The sequence below is a fragment of the Diabrotica virgifera genome, chromosome 8 (genome assembly GCF_917563875.1).
Source record: "Diabrotica virgifera virgifera chromosome 8, PGI_DIABVI_V3a".
NCBI lineage: Eukaryota > Metazoa > Arthropoda > Insecta > Coleoptera > Chrysomelidae > Diabrotica > Diabrotica virgifera.
In genome coordinates this window covers 26,710,396-26,732,682 of record NC_065450.1, presented here as the reverse complement: position 1 = coordinate 26,732,682, position 22,287 = coordinate 26,710,396, and the positions used below count along the sequence as shown (strand labels likewise).

The window sequence follows — 22,287 nt, the reverse complement described above, 5'->3', positions numbered from 1 at the left end:
GATTTGCCGACCGTTCGGATTAGCGGGGTTCTACTGTACACGTCTTTTTAAACTGCTTGCTTTACTAAACTGCTTCTTGTGTGCACTCTCAAATGTCTCTTCAAATTAGCTGCTACACCAAATGGCTTAAAAAAAATTCCACAGTGGTAAGGCTTTTCTCCAGTGTGCATTCTTAAATGCCTCTTCAAACCTGCAGATTCAGTAAAGTCTTTAAAACAAATTTCACACTGATAAGGTTTTTCACCCGTGTGCACTCTCACATGTGTTTTCAAATGATATGCTTGGCTGAATTGTTTAAAACAAATTTCACACTTGTGAGGTTTTTCACCAGTGTGCACTCTCAAATGACTTTTCAAATCACCATTCACCATTCTGACAAAATTTCTTAAAACAAATTTCACATTTATAAGGTTTTTCTCCAGTGTGTATTCTCAAATGATTTTTCAAGGTAGTTGCATGTCTAAACGGCTTAAAACAAACTTCACACTGGTAAGGTTTATCTCCAGTGTGCACTCTTAAATGTCTCTTCAAATTACCTGCTTTGCTAAACTGCTTTAAACAAATTTGACACTTGTAAGGCTTTTCACCAGTGTGTACTTTCAAATGATATTTTAAAAATATTGCTTCACTAAACTGCTTCAAACAAATTTCACACGTACAAGTTTTCTCCAGTGTGCAGTCTTGAGTGCCTTTTAAAACTTGTGGAATTACTAAATTCCTTAAAACAAGTTTCACACTTATGTGGTTTTTCTCCAGTGTGTTTCATCAAATGTCTTTTCAAATTAGTTTGAAGAGAAAACAGCTTAAAACAAATTTCACACTTGTGAGGTGTTTCACCAGTATCTATTATCGAATGTCTTTTCAAATGGCTTGGCGTAATAAACTGCTTTAAACAAATGTCACACTTGTGTAGTTTTTTTCTAGTGTGCACCCTCAAATGCCTTTTCAAACTTCTTGATTCAGTAAATTCCTTAAAACAAATTTCACATTTGTAAAGTCCTTCTCCACTCTCAACTTTCATAAGTGCATTTAAATTATTTTTGTAATTAATATCTTTAGAACAAATATAATTATTTATTGTTACTTCTTCGGAGTTAATTTGTTGTTTATTAAATGAATCCCCAGGTAATGTTTTCAAGACATCCATTCCATTCTTCTTGTAAGACAGACCTAAAATAAAAACGGAAACATCCAGTGAATTTTAGAGAACGCTTTGTATAGATGGGTTTATAGTTAACTACGTAAATCAGAAAAAAATGCCAAATTACAATTCCATTGTCTAAAGTCGACTTTACGTTATATGATTTATCATGTGATTTGGTCATGGAGTAAAATTTACATGTTTACACTGTGTGATTTGTCATAATATGATTTTGCCATAAGCATTGTGTTTTAGCATAAGCATTGTCATGCGGCTCGTCATGGGCAAAATCATATGATAAACCATGTAGTGTAAAGTCGACTTAACTTCTAACAGAAAACAAAACAGCAAATATAACTGAAAATTACAAGGGTAGATGTTAAAAATTAATTGTAAACTGAAAAAGAATATCCTACATTTGATTCTTTTTTGTTACAAAGTACAAAGTTGTTGTACAAAGTAAGAAATAAAGTTAATTCGCTAATCTGAGACACAACAACTGTCTAGTGAGTTGATATTTTTTTAGTTAGGTTGCTATATGAAGATACCCAAATGTTATAAAACAAAGTGAAGGAAGTAGGAAGTCATGAACAAAAACAAAATGGAAGTACATTGCAGAGCAGACCAACAAGAGACAACATAAATTAGAAGATTAGGCGGTAAAACTAACAACTCGGAAAGACCGGTCCTTGTTGAGCTAACAAGTGGAAGTAAAAAAATGGAAATCCTAAAGGCAAGCGGAAAATTAAAGGAACAAAATGGTTCGTGAATGAGGATTACCCAAAAACCATTTTGGAACAAAGAAAAATACTTTTCAAGCACATGAAAGAAGCAAGAATAAAATGATATAATGCGAAGATTAAATATGACAAGCTAATAATAAACGGAGATGAATACGGAATAGCAGAAGTCAAAACATGGAATATCCCAACGGATGAACGAAGAAAGGAAAATATTACAGAAACTCCCATAGATAAAACTAGAGCCAGAACGATGAGTGATAGATCCACACACGGGGAAAATGACCAAAGAGAAAAAATTATGAAAGTAACCCATCCAGCAAAAAACTAAAATTAAAACCTGAACAACATACGGAGACAATATCGCGCGAAACGGATATGAGTATGGTTTTGAAAACAAGTAAAATAGACACGGTGGGGAGAAATAGAGTAAATAGCAAGAAAAAAAGAAACAAACAAAACTTGGAAATCAATAGAAGGAGAAATTGATACAAGGGAAAACATATTTATAGGTTGTTGGAATGTACGAACAATGGCGGAAATAAGTAAAGCACATCAGATAGCAACAGAAATGGGTAGATACAACATAAGCATACTAGGGATCAGTGAAACTAGATGGAATGGATCAGGACGAATCCAATTACAGTGTGGAACTACTGTCATCTATTCTGGCAAAGAAGATATAAACTCAGCCAAAGAAAAATGAGTGGCATTAATGTTAAATAAAGCATCGGCCCAAGCTTTGATGGAGTGGGAAAATGTCTCTGAGAGCAGGACCGGTGCTAGGGTATCAGGTGCCCGCCTGCAAAACTAACATAGGCGCCCTTCGGTTTTTTTAGAATTAGCATTTTGTGTAACACTAGCAGAAAAAAACTCATTATGGCGCCCGCGCCCCCTAAACAACGGCGCCCGCCTGCAGTGCCTTGCAAGCCCGTTATCGCCGGCCCTGTCTGAGAGAATTATATGGGGAAGATTTCGAACAAATTTAGAAACTTAATAATAATTAATGTGTATGCTGCAACAAATCAACAAGAAGATGAAACAAAGGAAGAGTTCTACGACAAGATGTACACAGAGTTGGGATAAAGTATGGAACCAAGCAAATATCTTTGAAACGAAAAGAACAATATTTATGAAACTTAGCATGCAAGTACCGTGACGCAAAAGGCATCTGATGCCATATTTTTTGTTACTACTATACTTCCGGTTTCACCGTAAATACCCTTAACTTATTTACGTTAAATGGGACACCCTGTATATTTTTGCAGATTTTAAAAGAACTTGTTATTTTTAATTGATACATACCAAGTTTGGAAGAAAATACTATTAACACAAGAAATAAATCTCTTTACAGTTAAAAAAATGGGTTAATTTATTTACGTTAGAACAATGATATTAAAAATAAAAAAAATAATTTCAAATGTTGAAAATGTCTGCTGTTCACCTCCTGACAACGTGCAAGCCTATAAATAAATTCGCGAGTCACTTTTTGCAAGATTTCTCCACGTATTCACATTCATCAATTATTCATTGTCTCAAATCCTGCAAGCATGTTGGTCGCCTAACGTAAACACGTGATTTTAGATAACTACAAAGAAAAAAATCTAATGGGTTGAGGACCGGAGAACGAGCGAGCCACTCTATGAATCCTCTACGTCCAACCCATCGATTTGGAAAATTCACTTTCAAAAAATGAAAATTCAGTATAACCGATTATCATTAGTATTTTAATACGATCTTTTTCACTTAAATGAACCATTTTTAATACAACTTATTTCTGTCAATTAGTTCAGTAACAGTTTTACGTGCTATACTAAATTCAAATAATTCATGTAGTGCATGTAAACAACAATTTTAGTCTACAGTATCGATGGTACCTACTCGTTTATTTCCTACTACGTTGTATTAATACAAAAAATTATCTACAGACACTTTTTAACAAATTTTTTCTACCAAATTTGGTATGTATGAATTAAAAATAACAAGTTCTTTTAAACTCCTCAAAAATATACAGGGTGTCCCATTTAAATTAAATAAGTTAAGGGTATTTCCAGTGAAACCGGAAGTGGAGTAGTAACAAAAATATGGCAACAGATGCCTTTTACATCACTGTACTTGCATGCAAAGTTTCATAAATATTGTTCTTTTCGTTTCAAAGATATTTGCTTGGTTCCATACTTTATCCCAACCCAGTATGTTATAGCAAAAGTACAAAAATCATACAAAAGGGATATAAAAATCGTTTTGGAGGATTTCAACGTCAAAGTAGGATCTAATAATAATGGAAAGGAACATGTAATATGGAATCATGGCATGGGGCAAAGGAATGACAATGGCACGAGATTAATAGAACTTTGCTCCACAAATGATTTGATGATTGGGGGAACATTATTCTAACATAAAGATATCCATAAAACAACATGGACGTCACCAGGAGGGAAATTTAAGAACCAAATTGACCACATTCTCATTGAAAAGAAGTGGAAAAATTCCTTACCACATATGAGAGCAATGAGGAGCCGACTGTGCATCAGACCACGGGAGCAAAAATAAAAATTAGCCTCAGAGCTAATTATAAATCAAACAAAAAACAGAAAATTCAATACAAATAAATTAAGAGACTCTAGCATAACAAGCAAATACCAAGAAACGCTGGAGAGGCATGTGGGAAATTTGGAACAAGTAGGAAAATCTAGCATTGAAGGTATATGGGGAATATATAAAAACGCGTACATGGAAGCAGGGAAAGAGATATTGGAGTATAAGGGGAAAACTGATCAACCATGGATAACGCTGGACACTAACAAAAATCAAGGAAAGAAGAGCAATCAAAACCGAATTGATCAGAACAACAAACCCAATGAAACGAAAAGAAATGCAGGTAAAATACACAGAAAAAATAAAGAAGTTAAAAAACAAGCCAGAACAGATAAAAGGCTGTATATGGAACAAATGTCAGAAAAGCAGAGGAAGCAGCGAAAATACATGACACAAGAGCACTTTACTCAATAACAAAAGAAATTAAAGGGGGTAAGAACAAGCAAAGAACGAAACTATGAGAAAAAAAGGAGAAATACTCATAACTCAAAAAGAAATCGCACAAAGATGGACAAAATTCTTCGCAGAACTCTATGAAGAAGGAATTGAATTACAAATACAGATGGAAGAAACAGAGAGAAACGAAACATTAAACATTAGAAAAAAAGAATTTACGAAGGACGAAATAAGGTATGCTATAAACCTTTTAAAAAATGACAAAGCAGCTGGTGTTGATGAAATTCCGGCAGAACTGATAAAATCACATTTAAACTTCTCAGTGGATATGTACTACTTACTGTTTATAATATTGGAGAGAATTAAAGATCCCATAAATGAAAAATTAAGAATTAACCAAATAGGATTCAGACCGAACAGTTCTTGCATGTATTGACCATATAAATACCCTAAGAATCATCCTGGACCAATCAGCGGAAATGAATCAGGAAGTTTATATCAACTTTGTAGACTTCGAAAAGCGTTTGATTAAATAAATCGTAATATGATGTAGAGGATATTAAAACTCTATGGAATACCAGACAAATATGAATGAGTAATAAGGCTTTTCTACGACGAATGTTTCGCTAGAGTTGAACATGAAGGGGAACTATCCCAACAAATAAGCATCAAAAAAGGAGTAAGACAGAGGTGTGTCTTGTCACCGACGTTGTTTATAATAGCAGTGGCGGCTCGTGGCTTTAGGGACAGGGTCGGCAAGGATTTGTCTCCTCAGATAGGTATGGCATCTAATTAAAAGGCTTCAATTTCATAGAAGATTTTTGGTTTTTGTTTTTTTTATTTTTTTTTCTTGTAAACCTGTTTATAAATTAACTCTGGTCTATGTTGTTTCGAAGTAGCGAAATGGGTTATAACGTCATTGTAAAATTTATTATTGTTTTGGAGAGGTTTTAAAAGTTTTTTTCTATTGACATTTGAGACAAGTTTGACATTCTCTCTTGTTTCATGGTGTTTCCACAATACGTTTTGACTCTATTGAGACAAGAGAAATCCCGTTCATTTGAGGCAGAATTTGCCCACATTTGAGCACAATAATTTATTAAATTCGGGAACAGTTTGTTATACCTAATGAATTGCTGTATATAAAATTAAACATATTTTGTAACTTATCCCACCCGAAAATATTTAAATCAGCATATAAAACTGTTAATCCATTTTCTTATTTTATTTGATTAAAGAATGATGGATAATTTTTACTGAACTTGTCTAATAGATATCTTGAAAATTCTTTGGAAATAATAACTGAGTTATCCTTCCACTCAAAAAGGTCCGGAACATTGTTTAAATAATCAAAATGTCAAAAAATGAAGAAAAACTTCGCTTTTTTCTTCGTTTTTTGATTTTAACTTTCAAAGTATTCACTTCTGAGAAAAGTTACACGACATAAAAGTTGGGTAATTAAATTTCCTACAATATAGGATTGGTTCAAAATTTTAAAAAGTGTCATCCTTGTTGCAAAACAACAATAATTGCGAAAAAAAACATAAAAAATAAGTATTCGCATTTTACGTTTTTCAACCACTTATGCTACACTTAAGACGTTCATATTTTAACCAGAAAACATTTATGATATAATAAAACAATACTGTAAATTTCATTAAGATCGATTCAATACATTTTGCAAAATAAATTTTGCAATCCAGCATTTGCAAAAAAAAAATTTATTTTTTCGAGTACTGACAATAAAGCAGATAGCAAGTTGATTTTTTTTTACATATAGAAGAAAGGTATTCTTTTTCTCATGATCATCTTTCAGTGCGTCACAGTTTTTCGATTTCTCTCTAACGCATTAAATTGTATGTGACAGAAAAAAAGGCACGTCTAGGAATACTTCGGTAATTATTCTAGTTCGGTGATTATTCTAGTTGTCGATAGATGGCGCCATAATCAAAAAAGAATTATTTATTAAATAAAATAATAATATTATCAATATAATCTGTACAATTTATAAGACTATACAAATGAAAGAAAATACCATTTTATAAATGCAATAGACACAATTGATTTGGTTTTATTCCAAATTGAAAATAAAATTTGACAACTGTCAGATTTAACTAAAATGTCACGTTAGAATAAATGTCATAAATGTGTATTATCACGGACTTACCTTTTTTTCTATAATTTGTGACGCACTGAAAAATGTTCATGAAAAGGAGAATACAGTATTCTTCTATACGTAAAAATAAATTCAACTTGCTATCTGATTTATTTTCAGTTCTGCAACATTTTAAAAAAATGAATTTTTTTGTGAAAGCTGGATTGCAAAATTTATCTTGCAAAATCTCTTGAACCGATCTTAATGAAATTCACAGTATTGTTTTATTATATGATATAGTTTTTCTGGGTAAAATTATGAAGGTTCTAAGTGTAGCATAAACGGTAGAAAAACGTAAAATGCGAATACTTGTTTTTTATGATTTTTTCGCAGTTATTGCTATTTTGCAACAAGGGTGACAATTTTTAACCCACGAGTAGTCGCGCGGTGAGATAGAGTCTCAATTTTTATCCTTTTTCGCGATAACTTGATGAAAAATTTTGCAATTTTGAAAATTTTTCGTAAGTGCTTCGGGGAAGGGTGTAGTAATGCGTAGGAATTTTTTCTTCTTCTTTTTGTGGAATTTATGGCTTTGGGGAGAGCCAATTAGCTTTAACCCGCGAGTAGTCGCTCCGTTAGATAGAATCTCACATTTCATCCTTTTTCGTAATACAATAAAACCTGTGTCAACGGCCACCTGCCAACATCGGCCACCTGTCCTAACGGCCATTTTAAAAATTTCCCAAACCAATTATATGTAGACTACAAAAACTGGCAATAGCGGCCACCTTTCTATATCGGCCAATAGTTCTTTATTTTTAGTGGCCGTTACTGACAGGTTTTACTGTACAGTAAAATTTTGCAGCTTCTTGAAATTTTGAGGTTATAACTATGATTATTTTTGATTTAGTGGATAGCGTTAAATTATGATATGCTGGATAATTTGTTAATAAATTATTTATTAGTTTATATGTTGTTTCCGTTTTGACAGAGTAGGTATACCTATATAAAAAGTGAAAATTCTATATGTTGCATTGAGGGTATTTTAATTCTATACATTTTAGAGAGTATTCCATTTGGTGTTACTTTTAGTCTATTCGCACCGTGCGTCACCCCTCTATTTACAGTCACGTGACACGCTGACAGTTTTGTAAGTACGTTTTATCATTGAGTCTTATGTGATTATTTTGTTAAACTTGAATATTTTATTTTTTAATGATATTAACCCAATACAAATTGTTAGAATTCATTAGTTATTGTTTTATAGTGTCATTTATAGTTAAACAAAAATATTTTGTGTCGTTAATAAATATTTATTGACAATTTGCGATAGTGAGGTTATATAGGACATACAATATCCGTACGTTTTGGAGTCAATTCGGATTTATCAGAGCTAAAAAGTGTATGTAATATGTACAAACCTTATAAAAACGTAAATAATATTATATTATGTGTATATTGCCATATCCTTTGTATATATGGAAAACGTTAACATCACTTCATTCTTCTAACAGGATTAATCAATTTTCTTCTTTAATCTAAGTTTTTTTAGGAACGAGGAAAATAAAAGTATATCACATCACTATTTCTAGATGTATTTTTACAGTGAACAACACAACAAATAGCGTGATATGGCATTTTTTTAAATATCTCATTTAAACATACACTAAATCGTCCTTACAAGCATTTCAACCAACCGCCACCATGAGCAGGTCAGTCGATTTTGCTTTGACAGTTTGTTAACGCTCGGAGCGAATGGGCTAAATTTAAAACAGTTAAATGAAAAATAAATATAAAAAAAACGACATAAAAACGTTTTTCATATCACGTATTTAAAAATTGATAAAAATGACGTCAATTATGGTGGGACAAATTCACGTGACTTTCGACGTCGAATAAACGTGATAAACTGACGTGGTTTGGTGATAAATATGACGTCTTTTCAACGTTTTGTAAACGTTATTTGGTTGCCTGGGATGCTACCTGAAAAACCGCAAGGTGCCCTTTGCTCCACTTGGAGATGTATGATTATGATGAGGTTGCTATATAGATGCAGGTTGCTAGACGTGACTGGAAATTACTACACAACCAAACATACTTGCTCATAGCCAATATTATTAATAGTAAACAGACATAAATAACATAAGCCTTACGCCAATCAAAATTTATTTACACCATTATAATGTATTGATAACAAATGAGAAAATTATTTATTCTACAAAATAAAAATATTTTGTAGAAATAAATTCCACAGAATTCTATTACTTTAGTATACACTCCCACTATTTCCAATAATTTAAAATCAATGGGAAAAACCCAATAGTTGGCTGTATACCATATATAGTCTAAAAAAATCATACTAAAGTAAAAACTTCAACTCGTATTCTGGTATCAAATCGTTTATTAAAAAACTATCTAAAAAGTCATCCAAATGGATTGCAAAAAAATTTGAAACATGAAATATACTCACATTAAATCAATAAAATCCATTAGTTTTTCTAGAATAGAGAGTGGCTAATTGAGACTTTACAATAGATTATAATATTTAAATAATTTAAATTGCATTTTCAGATATTTAATAACAACTTTTACATTTTACTAAAAATCCATAACCAAACTACAGTTTTTATGGTTTAACCAAAAATTGGCTTTATCTTGTCACGTCATGTCACTCTTGTCATATTGAATGTCCATTTCCTAATTTCTCAGTTGGTCTGTGCCCATTGAACTGGCAAGTACCTAGCATTTTCGAGCAGGGAACCAGGTTGCCCTTTGAGCATGTGTTCTATTATATCTAACAACATCGACTTGTAGCCAACATGTTCTAGTAAAATAAGATATCTAAACCATATATTATGGGGTTACCACTTTAAATAGTGTGCTAGTTTCAAACTACTCAGCAGAATGTAAGTATTCCCACATGTTTTTTCTTTCTAACAGTTACAATTTTAACCTTTTTGCTTTAATCTAACGTGGAAATACTTCATTCTAGGCACTGAAGATGTTCTGAATTAGAACGAAAACGTTTTGCAATCCATTTGGATGACTGTTTAGATAGTTTTTTAATAAACGATTTTATACCAGAATACAAGTTGAAGTTTTTACTTCTGTATGAGTTTTTTCCAATAATTCTTCTTTTTTTTAATGAAAGATTAAGTTGATTTGAGCAGTTAATAGTGCGAGGTAGGAATTTTTGTGTTGTATGATTCCTATTCAGAATGTGTCAAAATGAATCTCGGCTGAGCGAATTCAGTATAAAGGACGTGATAGTGTGACGTCAAAACGTCAAAAGGTTTCCAAACACGTTGTGTCTAGGTATACGCTAACGTGTATGCAAATAAAAAAGTTAGGTAGAATTAAACGTCATAACAAATAATTTTCTATCAAACAAACACTAAACATATCAAAATAGCGTGTATCAAAATATACAGTCACTGCCCACGCTAAATAGTCGCTAGCTTGATGAAGTTTAACTTTTTTATTTGCGTACATTTTAGCGTGTACCTAGACACAACGTGTTTGGAAACCTTTTTTTGACGTTTTGACGTCACGACTATCGCGGTCCATAGTTGTTATGCCACTGACATGTAGGTTGGATAGAGAAAGTATCTTTTTTTTCTGTTCCCAAAGCACTGAATTTTGAACATGCTGCCCACTTAAAAGAATTATCTGCTAAACACAGGACAAGAATTAATAGAGCCATAAGAAGAGCAAACCTCACAAACTAAAAATTAAAATAATGAAGAATGATGTGTTGTAGACATTTTATTCAAGGTTATAGTCAATAATTTTCTATAAACAAATAATATCAATCATAATATAAAATATTGTATTTTAAATATTGATTTTAAATAAAATATTCAATAAAAATCGATTGTGTGTCATAATTCTTCCTCTTCTTTTAGTTTCTTGGCCTCCATCTCTTAGGTACTTGGCCAGTTCTCGTGTTTAGACTGTAACTGGAAGCATGATACTATATACAACGAGATACATAGTACCTTCCTGTAGCGCAAATACGTCCGAGTTCGCGTATGATGACGTAACTGGAGACCGGAAGTTGAATTTGAATTCTTGCTAAAGTTAAATGGGATTTGTATGCATTCTGTGATGAAATTATTCAATTAGCAAAATAACATTAAACTTAATGTATTCGAAAAAAAATTAGAGTCGAGATTCCTGTCAAAATAACTGTCAGAGATAAAATATAAAATTCACTTAGCTTACACCCGCGAACAATGCCAACTAATCGAACATTACGAATGATTACGAACCATTACGAACTTGCGGGTCTCCACTTACGTCACGACTTCCGGAAGTGCAATATATTATCTTGTTATATTTATAGTATCATGATTGGAAGGGAATCCTCGTTTCAAGTCAAAGGGTCTGGATTTCCAAATTCCCTTCGTTAAATACATTGTATTATGATTGTCAAATAACTATTTTATATTTTAATTTGAAATGTTGTTATAATTTGATTAATCTTTCTTAATGTTTGGTCATTAATATTATGTAGATTTTGTATTGAAATGGGCGTTGGACTTCCTATATTAACAAGTTCCTAATACAGGTCAAATTGATTTGTTTTGTTAATTCAAGTAACATATGAGTTATACTTCCTATTTGTCCACATTCACAGAAAGGAGTATTACTACAATTGATTTTAAACAAATAGTCTGGTTTGAGGCAATGACCCGTTCGCATTCTAATAATTCATGTCAAGTGCCTGCGATCCACAAATGTGAATTTGTGGAACCAAGGGTTTGTAGAAAAATCACTTTGGCATTGTTGATACCATTTCCCTTTAGTTTTGAACTGTTTTGTCCATTCAACTTTAAACTCATTTACAATTTTTTGTTTAATAAAAGGTAAAAAGTCAAATTTGTCTATTTTGATATCTGCAGGAACATTTAAAGTCTTGCCTATACTTGCCAATTTCTCAGCCTCTGTATTCCCCTTTACTCCAGTATGGCCTGGAATTCAAGCTAAGATTATATTAAATCCTGCTTCCATTGACTCCATAATGAGTCTTTTGGTTAGGTTTACAATATGGTTGTTTGTCCCCCAAATGGTGTTATGTATTTTTTGGATAGCACTTTTAGCATTTGAAAAAATGATTGCTTCTTTAATATTTCTTTTAATACAAACAGATACTGCCTTGTTAATTACAATAATTTCTGCAGTGCATATTTAAGTGTGCTCATATAATCTGAATGCATAGTTGTAATTGATTGGAGGTATGTGTACTCCAAAACCTGCAGTCCTCGACTCGGGATCTAAAGAACCATCTGTAAATACCCATGGATTTACATATAACCCATGTATTTACATATATTGTGTATGTGTGCCATACTTCCGCCATTGAAAATGTTAAAAAAATAACGTGGTTTGGATTGCCTAATAATGTCAATGGTGTCAGTGTTACCAAATGTATATCATATATAATCAGCCCTGTGATGTATGAAACCCGGTATAAATAACGTGTACGTTATCCTGCATTTACGTTAAATTCTACAAATTGATGTGAGGTATGACAAATGACGTTTCTCAAAAACGTTATCTGATAACATAACAGGTTCATTTTAACGGGACCTACAGTCGGAAAAATGAAATAATACCCATGAACGATCAGATCAATCACTTATTTTGTATTTGCTGTCTTTTTCTATAACAAACGTTTGTTATTTATAGCAAAAAACAGCGAATACAAAATAAGTGATTGATGTGATCGTTCATGGGTATTCTTTCATTTTTACGACTGTATTTAACCTCTTGGTATAAAATAACGTGTGGTATAAAGAATAATTAAATATAAAAAATGGACAATTTAGTCCAGAATTTTGGTCAGATTGTAAACGTCGGGTTAATAAAATAATTAGATGATGTTATTAGAAGGTTTGTTAAAGTTATTTTTTATAAATAGTGTATTATTTTTTGAGGTTATGTTATTTGTAGACAAAAACATTTTATTCATATAAATAATAATATCGTATGGCATTTTTGCCGGGGAGATCCTTTCGGACACTTTCGGCGCCATTTACATCTTTAACCCTGTTTCAACTAACTAGTGCCGATGTACACTAGCCCAGGGGGACCGACGGCTTAACGTGCTCTCCGAGGCACGGTGAGACGGCTCGTGTTATTATTGGAAATGAAAATGGTTTGTCTTTGGCAGGGCTCGAACCCACGTGCACTGGCGTATGAGGCCAGCGAATATGCCGTTAGTCCACGGCCGCTCACATATACTCACTATTCATATAAATGAAAACATACAGACTATAGAGACCAGTTTTGCGAGATTGGGTAAATTCATTTGTATGTTCATTTTGTAGTTTATTTCAATCCTTGTTAAGCCATTTTATATAACAACACAAGCAAAAATTTAAAAAATGCATAATAGAATAGAAAGAACACCTCACGGACCGAGGACCGGGAAACTTCAAATAACATCTTGGTTTTGGTGCCAGATGTGCGATGAACAAGAAGCGTACTTCGCTGCACGCTGCATGTTTATATCTGTCTTCCTCTAATAATTAAATTTTTGATTTTTGATGCAAGACGATATTTTAACATTTTGAAAATAACATGCTCTATAATAGTCTATAAGAGCTAGAGCCGAAAAATCATCGTCATAAGTAATATGGAGTTTAGCATGTGAAATATGTCTATTGTATATTGATAATTATGACCCCTTTCAGGCTGACACCTCAGTGGATACAGGAAGTAGCAATAAGGGATGAAATAGGAAAGTTAGTGTAGTCTTTAAAGGTTTTCATCTATTTTGTTAAACCTCCATCGATTTTCATGAAAATTGGTGAATAGTTAGAGAAGATATGGTCTTGGTCCCCAAGAAATAAAAATGATTTGGTGACAACTTGCACTTTTACCCTGGGATGGATACCACCCCTTCTTGGGGGTGAAAACTATTTTAATAAAAATAACCCCACAAATCGATAGAGGAACAAATTATAAGTAAAATTTTTTATATCATGTTATGAAAATAAATCAATACTTTTTGAGTTAATAAAGATCAAAGATTTGTCTGTTTAAGAGCACATGCGTGAAGTTACGGATGATAAAAAGAACATATTAATTAATTGTATGTTACTAAAATATTATTTTTATATTATTTCGATATTATAAATTTAGCAAAAGTGTATTCGAATATGTCAAATGTACCCATTATTGGACACCCCCCAGTTTCAGGACATATTGAGTTTATATTGATAGAAAAAATTCAATTAAATATCGAAATAATATAAAATTAATATTTTACTAACATACAATTAATTAATATGTTCTTTTTATCATCCGTAACTTCACGCATGTGCTCTTAAATAGACAAATCTTTGATCTTTATTAACTCAAAAAGTATTTATTTATTTTAATAACATGATATAACAAATTTTACTTAAAATTCTGTACCTCGGAGGTAAAGGACAATATGTCCATTTTTATCGAAATCGGGATTATTGCACTTTTTAATATAACTTTTCTTGCTCTACACAGAGGTAAACCACACTATGTCCAGAGACAATTGTACGCCAAGTTACCGACTTTTTAATAAACACCAAGTCCAGTTCAAGTCAGAGGTAAACAATACCATGTGGACTTGGTTTCGTTTACCTCTACTAAATGTATGCTCCGTTATTTACCATCCGGACATGGTGTTGCTTACCCCTGGCGCGTGATGGAATTGTCGTGAACTAAAATAATTGTAGCTACTTTATTTAGTTCACACACAATAGTGAACAGTGTTAGATTGTTAAAAGTTTTAAAATACAACCGTTTAATAATTATTGCAAAATGAATCCGAACTCTCGTGGGAAAAGAATACTACAATTACTGTCATGTAATATTCCTAATGGAACAACTACAGGTAAGCTATTGTTTAATATCACTGATTTAGTATTTTTCTAACCGCAAATATTTAGTATTGTACATTCTTTTGTATAGATCTCAGAATTTCAAACCGTAGGCGTCTACATTTTCTATACCTATAAAATAAAAGTATCAGTTCAAATGTTTTTTTTTATTAGTACATACAGCATTTTGTCTGTTTTAAAGAACCATAATGTAGTTGTTTAAGACAATGTAGTGTTATTTATGTTATCGCGTTATAAGCAGAGTCAGCAGAGACCGGAATTTACTTACCGAGCAATTCCCGGTATTCCTAAGATTAGGCAAAATTAATTTTAAATGCAATGGTTATAACAATAATTATTGTTGTTGTTGACACCAACATATTTTAGGGTAAGCAGATGTAGCCAGATCTGTATTTTTTTAATGGGAGTAACGGAAATTGCTCATTTAATTCCAGTCTTTGGTTATAAAAATTATTTTTGTGTTGGCCAATTATAATAGGCCTACAAAAATAGCCTATGATTCTTAGTACAAGGCTGGATTTGTTTCAGAAACTCCTGGTCACTGCAGTAACTTTCAAGGTAATGGTAGGGAAGTGGACGAAGATGATAATTTGTTTGGAGATGATTCGGATATTGACAAAACCTATGAGCCTTTAAGTGGTGAAAGCTCAGAATCAGACGATAATGATGTGAGACGTATAAGTAAACAAGCGAAAACAAAGGTAAAAGAGAAAACTGTTACTAGTCCTACGACTAGTGGGGCAACAACTAAAAATCTTCTTAAGGACGATTTATCCCTAAACATTGATGCAGACAATTCCAATGAACATAATGAAGTTATTTTACCAGAAGAGAAAAGTGGCAAAAGAAAGGTACAACATGTAACTAAGTGCAAACAGAAAGGTAAAAAACGTGTAGCGAATGAACAAAATTGGGCCTGTAATGTTCGCAAACGGAAAATAGCTGTCGGGAAAGAGTATCTCAGTAAACGAGGTAAAAATATGCCTGCAAGAATGTTAAAGCCTCCTTGCATGTGTCGGATGAAATGCTCTGAAAGATTGCCAGAAAACGAAAGACAAAAAATCTTTAACTCATACTGGACTGAGACAAACGTTTCAGATGTTAAAAGGCAATTTATCTTCTCATGTGTCGACATACAACATACTGTTCGATCAAGAAAGAGAGATCCAAACTCTACCAAATCTAAAAATAATACATTACACTACCATTTTACGGTAAACAATCAGAGATTGAAGGTGTGCAAGATTATGTTTTTAAACACACTTTGTATCTCCAACTTAGTAGTAGTGAATATATTGAAAAAAATTGAGCCAGGAGGTTTAATAAAATCTGATCAAAGAGGTAGACATACTCCAACTAATAAGACTCCTACTGAAACCATAAACAGTGTACATCAACATATCAATTCCTTCCCAAAGTATGACAGTCATTACTCCAGAGAAAGGAGCAAGCGAAATTATCTGGGCACAGAACTGACGACAGAAAAGATGTACCAACTTTACATTGATGAATGTAATGAAAAAAATGTGGATCCAAAGCTAAAAGCTAAAAAGTGGTTATACGCAGACATTTTTAATAAAGACTTCAAGTTGTCGTTTAAACCACCTGAAATAGACACCTGCGATACATGCAGTTCATTCACCGCTCAATTGAAAAATAAGGATGCTGAAATAGCTATATGGAGATGGTGGTCCAACTCTGAATCAAATATAAACAAAACCTGCCTTGATCTTTTTTATCTTTGAAAAATAAGCTTACTGCAGATGAACTAACAAGTGTACAGGCTGATCATGATGATCACCTGATTGAATCTAAAACTCGAAATAACTTAAAACAACTGGACTTCACAATGGCTAAGGAGTCACCAAAACACAAAGGTTTGCATCTGGTGATTTGCAAAAGTGTTTGCCTTCACCATTAACAAACAATTGCATTAGTTTCTACAAGAGGAAGCTTTGGACATTAAATTTTACATTATATGATGGCAGTGATTCCTCTGTACAATGTATGATGTGGGACGAATCAAAAGGGCCCCGGGGTGCAAATGAAATTGCCTCGTCAATTATGAAATGGGCTGACAATACAATCTCTGGTAGTCAAGTAGAGGACATCACTCTTTGGACCGATAACTGCTATGGTCAAAATAAAAATATAAGCATTATAATGTACTATTTTTGGATATTGCACACGTACCCTCAAATAAAGGCAATCACACACAAGTTTTTACTGAAAGGGCACACGCATATGGAAGCAGACAGTGTCCATGCATTGATCGAGAGAAAAAGAAAGAAACTCCCCAATTTCGCCATTTTAACACAGGTACACATTTAAACATCAGGTAAATACACAGTGCACAATATGAAACTTGCAGATTTCAAAAACTTCAAAACGCTGTTCGATAAGAAACTGTCACCTAATCCTCCTTTTGTAAATAGAAAAAATAATGTTAACAAAGAGCCTGTTCTACTGTCAACATGTGTTTTCCTTCAAGTTCAACAAGAACACATTGGAAAGCTCTTTTATAAGACCGATTTCAATGACCAAAATATGTATGAGGTGGACTTCACGAGGTATCGAAGACAAGAAGTAACGTTTCCAGCACAACTAAATCAAGTCTCAATAATCCCATTACCAATCACAAAACAAAAGCACAATGACTTAATTGCACTATTGCCGTTTGTTCCGTCGGTTTGTCATGCTTTTTATCAAAATTTAACACATAGCGATGTAGCCACAAACGATTACCCCCAAGGAGATGAAAATGATATGGAGCCTCTCTAACAATTTTGTGACTTGTCGTCTATCATTTTACTGAATTGTTATAACATTATATTATTCGTATTTTTAATAAAATAATAGTATGGGCTGTTTAATGTGTTTGTCTTGTTTATTTCGTAGAGACCTTAACATGTAGTGTCACATTATTTAAAAAAGTCGTTAGAGGTAAACAACACTATGTCCAACTACACATTTAAAAAACATTTTTTTATAGTGAATGGTAAGCTTCAGGTATATAACACTTCATGGAAGGAAAAACGATTACACACAACAAAAATAATATATTAATCTTGGTTAAATATAAGTAACATTTGAGCATTTAGCGATTACAAATTTAAAAAATGTTTAAACTGCTCTCCTGAAAAAGTACGAAAATGGACATAGTGTCCTTTACCTCCGAGGTACAGAATGTGTCCCTCTATCGATTTGTGGGCTTATTTTTAATAAAATTGTTTTCACCGGCGGGAAGGGGTGGTATTCACCACCAAGGTAAAAGTGCAAGTTGGCACCAAATCAGTTTTATTTCTTGAGGTATGCTCTAACTAGTCACCAATTTCCATGCAAATCGATGGAGGTTTAACAAAATAGGAGGTGAAAACCTTTAATGACTGCACTAACTTTCCACTTTCATCCCTTATTGCTACTTCCTGTATCCACTGAGGTGTCAGCCTGAAAGGGGTCATAATTGACAATATACCATGGACACATTTCACAGGAAAAACTCCATATTACTTATAACGATGATTTTTCGGCTCTAGCTCTCCGTATATAACGTGCTCGTTAAAAACATGATACATCACCTCTAATTTTTGGTAACACGTTATCCGCTGTGAGCTCGTACGTAGAGGGGATACTTACAAATTCTCGAGCGCCAGTAGTGGCAAGTCTGCAAACGTTTACCGGAAATTTGACATAAATGTCAAAGTGATTAATGTAAAATTAAAATTAAAAACATTAATTATAAAAAATATTAGTTGGTCAAAGCTGTGGTATATATTTTTACCTTAAATATACTTACGTTTTAAATACTGAATTTAAGTTTTTTTAATGTTCCGTAATATGTAATTATAATTTAATCTTAAAATCTTAGCGCCATCTACACGATAATTGTGAAAGTATCCGAAGTAAGAAATTCATATTTTATCAATAGAACGTCAAAATGATTAGCAAAATCTTAAAAAAATCGATTACAATTTAATTTATTTTTTGCGTTGTAAATGTTAAGCGATAACAATTAAATAATAAATTTAAAAATTACCGGTGAAAGATAATTCCAGTAATCCGCTAGGAGCGCCACCAGCGAAGCTCACAGCGTATACAGTCTGTTATGGTCAAACCTTATTTTAACATAACGTGTAATATGTCATATAACGTTTTTGATACATCACAGGGCTGATTATCTATAAGCACACAAAGTAGTTACAGGACAGGCAACACATATACACACCATGCAACAGGGGTTGCATACATGTAGGAGATTTGTTACACATCTTTTTAAACTGCTTGTTTCACTAAATTGCTTCTTGTGTGCACTCTCAAATGTTTTTTCAAATGACCTGCTTCACCAAATGACTTAAAACAAATTTCACACTGGTAAGGCTTCTCTCCAGTGTGCATTCTCAAATGCCTCTTCAAACCTGCAGATTCAGTAAATTCCTTAAAACAAATTTCACATTTGTGTAAGTTTTCACCAGTGTGCAGTCTCGAATGCCTTTTTAAACCATTTGAACTACTAAACTGTGAAAAACAACTTCCACACTTGTAAGGTTTGGAAGGTTTTTCTCGAGTGTGACTTTTTAAGTGTTTTTTCAAAGTTCTTGATTCAGTAAATTCCTTCAAACAAATTTCACACTTATAAGGTTTTTCCCCAGTGTGTATTCTCAAATGTATTTTTAAGTTACTTGCATCACTAAATTGTTTTAAACAAATTTCACACTTGTAGGGTTTTTCCCCTGTGTGCACTCTCAAATGACTTTTTAAATTACCTGATTCAGTAAATTCCTTAAAACAAATTTCACACTTGTGCAAATTTTCTCCAGTGTGCAGTTTCGAGTGCCTTTTTAAACTATTTGGACTATTAAATTTTTTAAAACAAATTTCACACTTGTAACGAATTCCTTGAGTGTGAATTCTTAAGTGTTTTTTCAAACTACCTGATTCAGTAAATTCCTTAAAACAAGTTTCACACTGGTAAGGCTTTTCACCAGTGTGCAATCTCAAATGATTCTTTAAATTTCTTGACTCAGTAAATTCCTTAAAACAAATTTCACACTTATAAGGTTTTTCCCCAGTGTGTATTCTCAAATGTTTTTTCAAAGTGGATGATTCAATAAATGCCTTAAAACAAATTTCACACTGGTAAGGCTTTTCACCAGTGTGCAATCTCAAATGATTCTTTACATTTCTTGACTCAGTAAATTCCTTAAAACAAATTTCACACTTATAAGGTTTTTCCCCAGTATGTATTCTCAAATGATTTTTCAAGTTACTTGCATCACTAAAAGACTTAAAACAAATTTCACACTTATAAGGTTTTTCCGTAGTGTGAAGTCTCAAATGTCTCTTCAAATTACATGCTTCACCAAATGACTTCAAACAAATTTCACACTTGTAAGACTTTTCACCAGTGTGCCTTTTCAAATGATTTTTTAAAAATGTTGCTTCACTAAATTGCTTCAAACAAATTTTGCACTTGTATAAGTTTTCTCCAGTGTGCAGTCTTGAGTGCCTTTTATAACTTATCGAATTGTTAAATTCCTTAAAACAAATTTCACACTTATGTGGTTTTTCTCCAGTGTGTTTCACCACATGTCTTTTCAAATTAGTTTGAAGAGAAAACAGTTTAAAACAAATTTCACACTTATAAGGTTTTTCACCAGTATGTATTATCGAATGTCTTTTCAAATGACTTGGCGAAATAAACTGCTTTACACAAATTTCACACTTGTGTGGTTTTTCTCCAGTGTGCACTCTCAAATGCCTTTTTAAACTTCTTGATTCAGTAAATTCCTTAAAACAAATTTCACATCTGTGAAGTCCTTCTCCAGTCGCAACTTTCATAAGTTCATTTAAATTATTTTTGTAATTAATAATATCTTTAGAACAGATAGAATTATTTATTGTTACTTCTTCCCAGTTTGGACTTATTTGTTGCTTATTACATGACTCCCCAGGTAATGTTTTCAAATTATCCATTCCATTCTTCTTGTTAGAAACACCTAAAATAAAAACGGAAACATCGGGTGAGTTTTACTTTGTATAGATGGGTATAGTTGAGACGGTAAATTCTTAGAAATGTGAATGCGATAAAGCGACGACATCGTTGCTATTTAGTTTGTAATAATTAGACAAGGCGAAAACGGCGGGTTCGAAGGGAAAAATATTCCCATGAGATTTTTTTGCATAATCACATTCGTGAGACATCCCAGAATAAGGTTCGAGAAGTCGCCCACGTGAAAAGTGGGACAATTTTTTTTAACAATTTTTTTTTAATCAAATTGCAAGAATCAATATTTTTGGCCCGAACAATTTTTTCTTTAATTTTTTGGACCATTCTGGACAAAAAAGGTCTCTTATAATTTTTTTCTTAAGGTGATCGTTTTCGACTTATAAGCAATTTAAAATTGAAAAAACGAAAAATGACAATTTTCAAGGCTTAATAACTCAGTTAAAAGTTATTATTATGAAAGTCAATATATGACTAAATTAAAGTTTAAAGCCCCCCCTACAAGATCCTGAAAAAATTTTTGTCATTATTTTACTACTAAGCTGTTATTTTTAAGTAATAATAATAAGCGCCATCCACGTGTGCGGCGGCTGTAAATGCTGAGTGCGAGAGAGAAGCCATTCCAGCAGTCCAATTGTGCATCTTACTCGCACTCACATTTACAGCCGCATCAATACGATCTAACCGCTCATTGTTATTAATTAAAAATAACAGCTTAGTAGTAAATTAATGACACAGATTTCTTCAGGATCATGTACTTTGATGTAACTTTGATTTAGTCATTTTCTGACTTTCATAATAATAATTTTTAACCGAGTTATTAAGTCTTAAAAATGGTCATTTTCGCGTTTTTCAAATTTTAAATTGCTTATAACTCGAAAAAGATCAACTTTAGAGAAAAATTATAAGAGACCTTTTTTGTCCAGAATGGCCCAAAAAACCTAAAATAAAAAAAAAATAAAAAAATATGAAAAAAATTTTTTTTAAGAAACGCTTTTCTTTAGTTACGAGTGACTAAATTTAAAAATATTTTAAAAAAATCAACGAAAAAGTAAAAAATAAAAAAAATTGAAAAAATCTAACACATCCGTCAAAGAAAAGCGTGGCGCGTGTTCATCGAATAAACGGTTTTTGCCCCACGCTTTTCTTTAACGAATGTGTTAGATTTTTTCAATTTTTTTTTATTTTTTACTTTTTCGTTGATTTTTTTAAAATATTTTTAATTTTAGTCACTCGTAACTAAAGAACAGCTTTTCTTAAAAAATTTTTTTTCATATTTTTTTATTTTTTACTTTTTAGTCTTACACTTTTCACACTTTTCAAACATTAAAGTATATCGTCATGCAAAATCGAATCTGCAAAAAATTTGAAACTTTATTGTTTATTAATGAAGCATAACGTAAACAATTAACGTAAAAAGTGAAATT

General features: G+C 32.4%; 1 protein-coding gene across 3 annotated transcripts in view; it reads right to left on the bottom strand.

Annotated features, from left to right (window-relative positions):
* The window catches only part of LOC126890706 (zinc finger protein 678-like), a 138,949-nt gene that overhangs the window by 11,844 nt on the left and 104,818 nt on the right, over positions 1–22,287 (bottom strand). For 2 of the 3 annotated variants that reach the window (XM_050659869.1, XM_050659870.1), the window contains exon 4: positions 14,325–20,852. The exons of the other annotated variant lie outside the window; for it this stretch is intronic. In XM_050659869.1, the coding sequence (XP_050515826.1) occupies positions 19,129–20,852 (1,724 nt within the window). In that variant the 3' untranslated portion in view covers positions 14,325–19,128. Of the gene's footprint in view, positions 1–14,324; positions 20,853–22,287 lie in introns of those variants that run through there. 3 annotated transcript variants of the gene reach the window in all.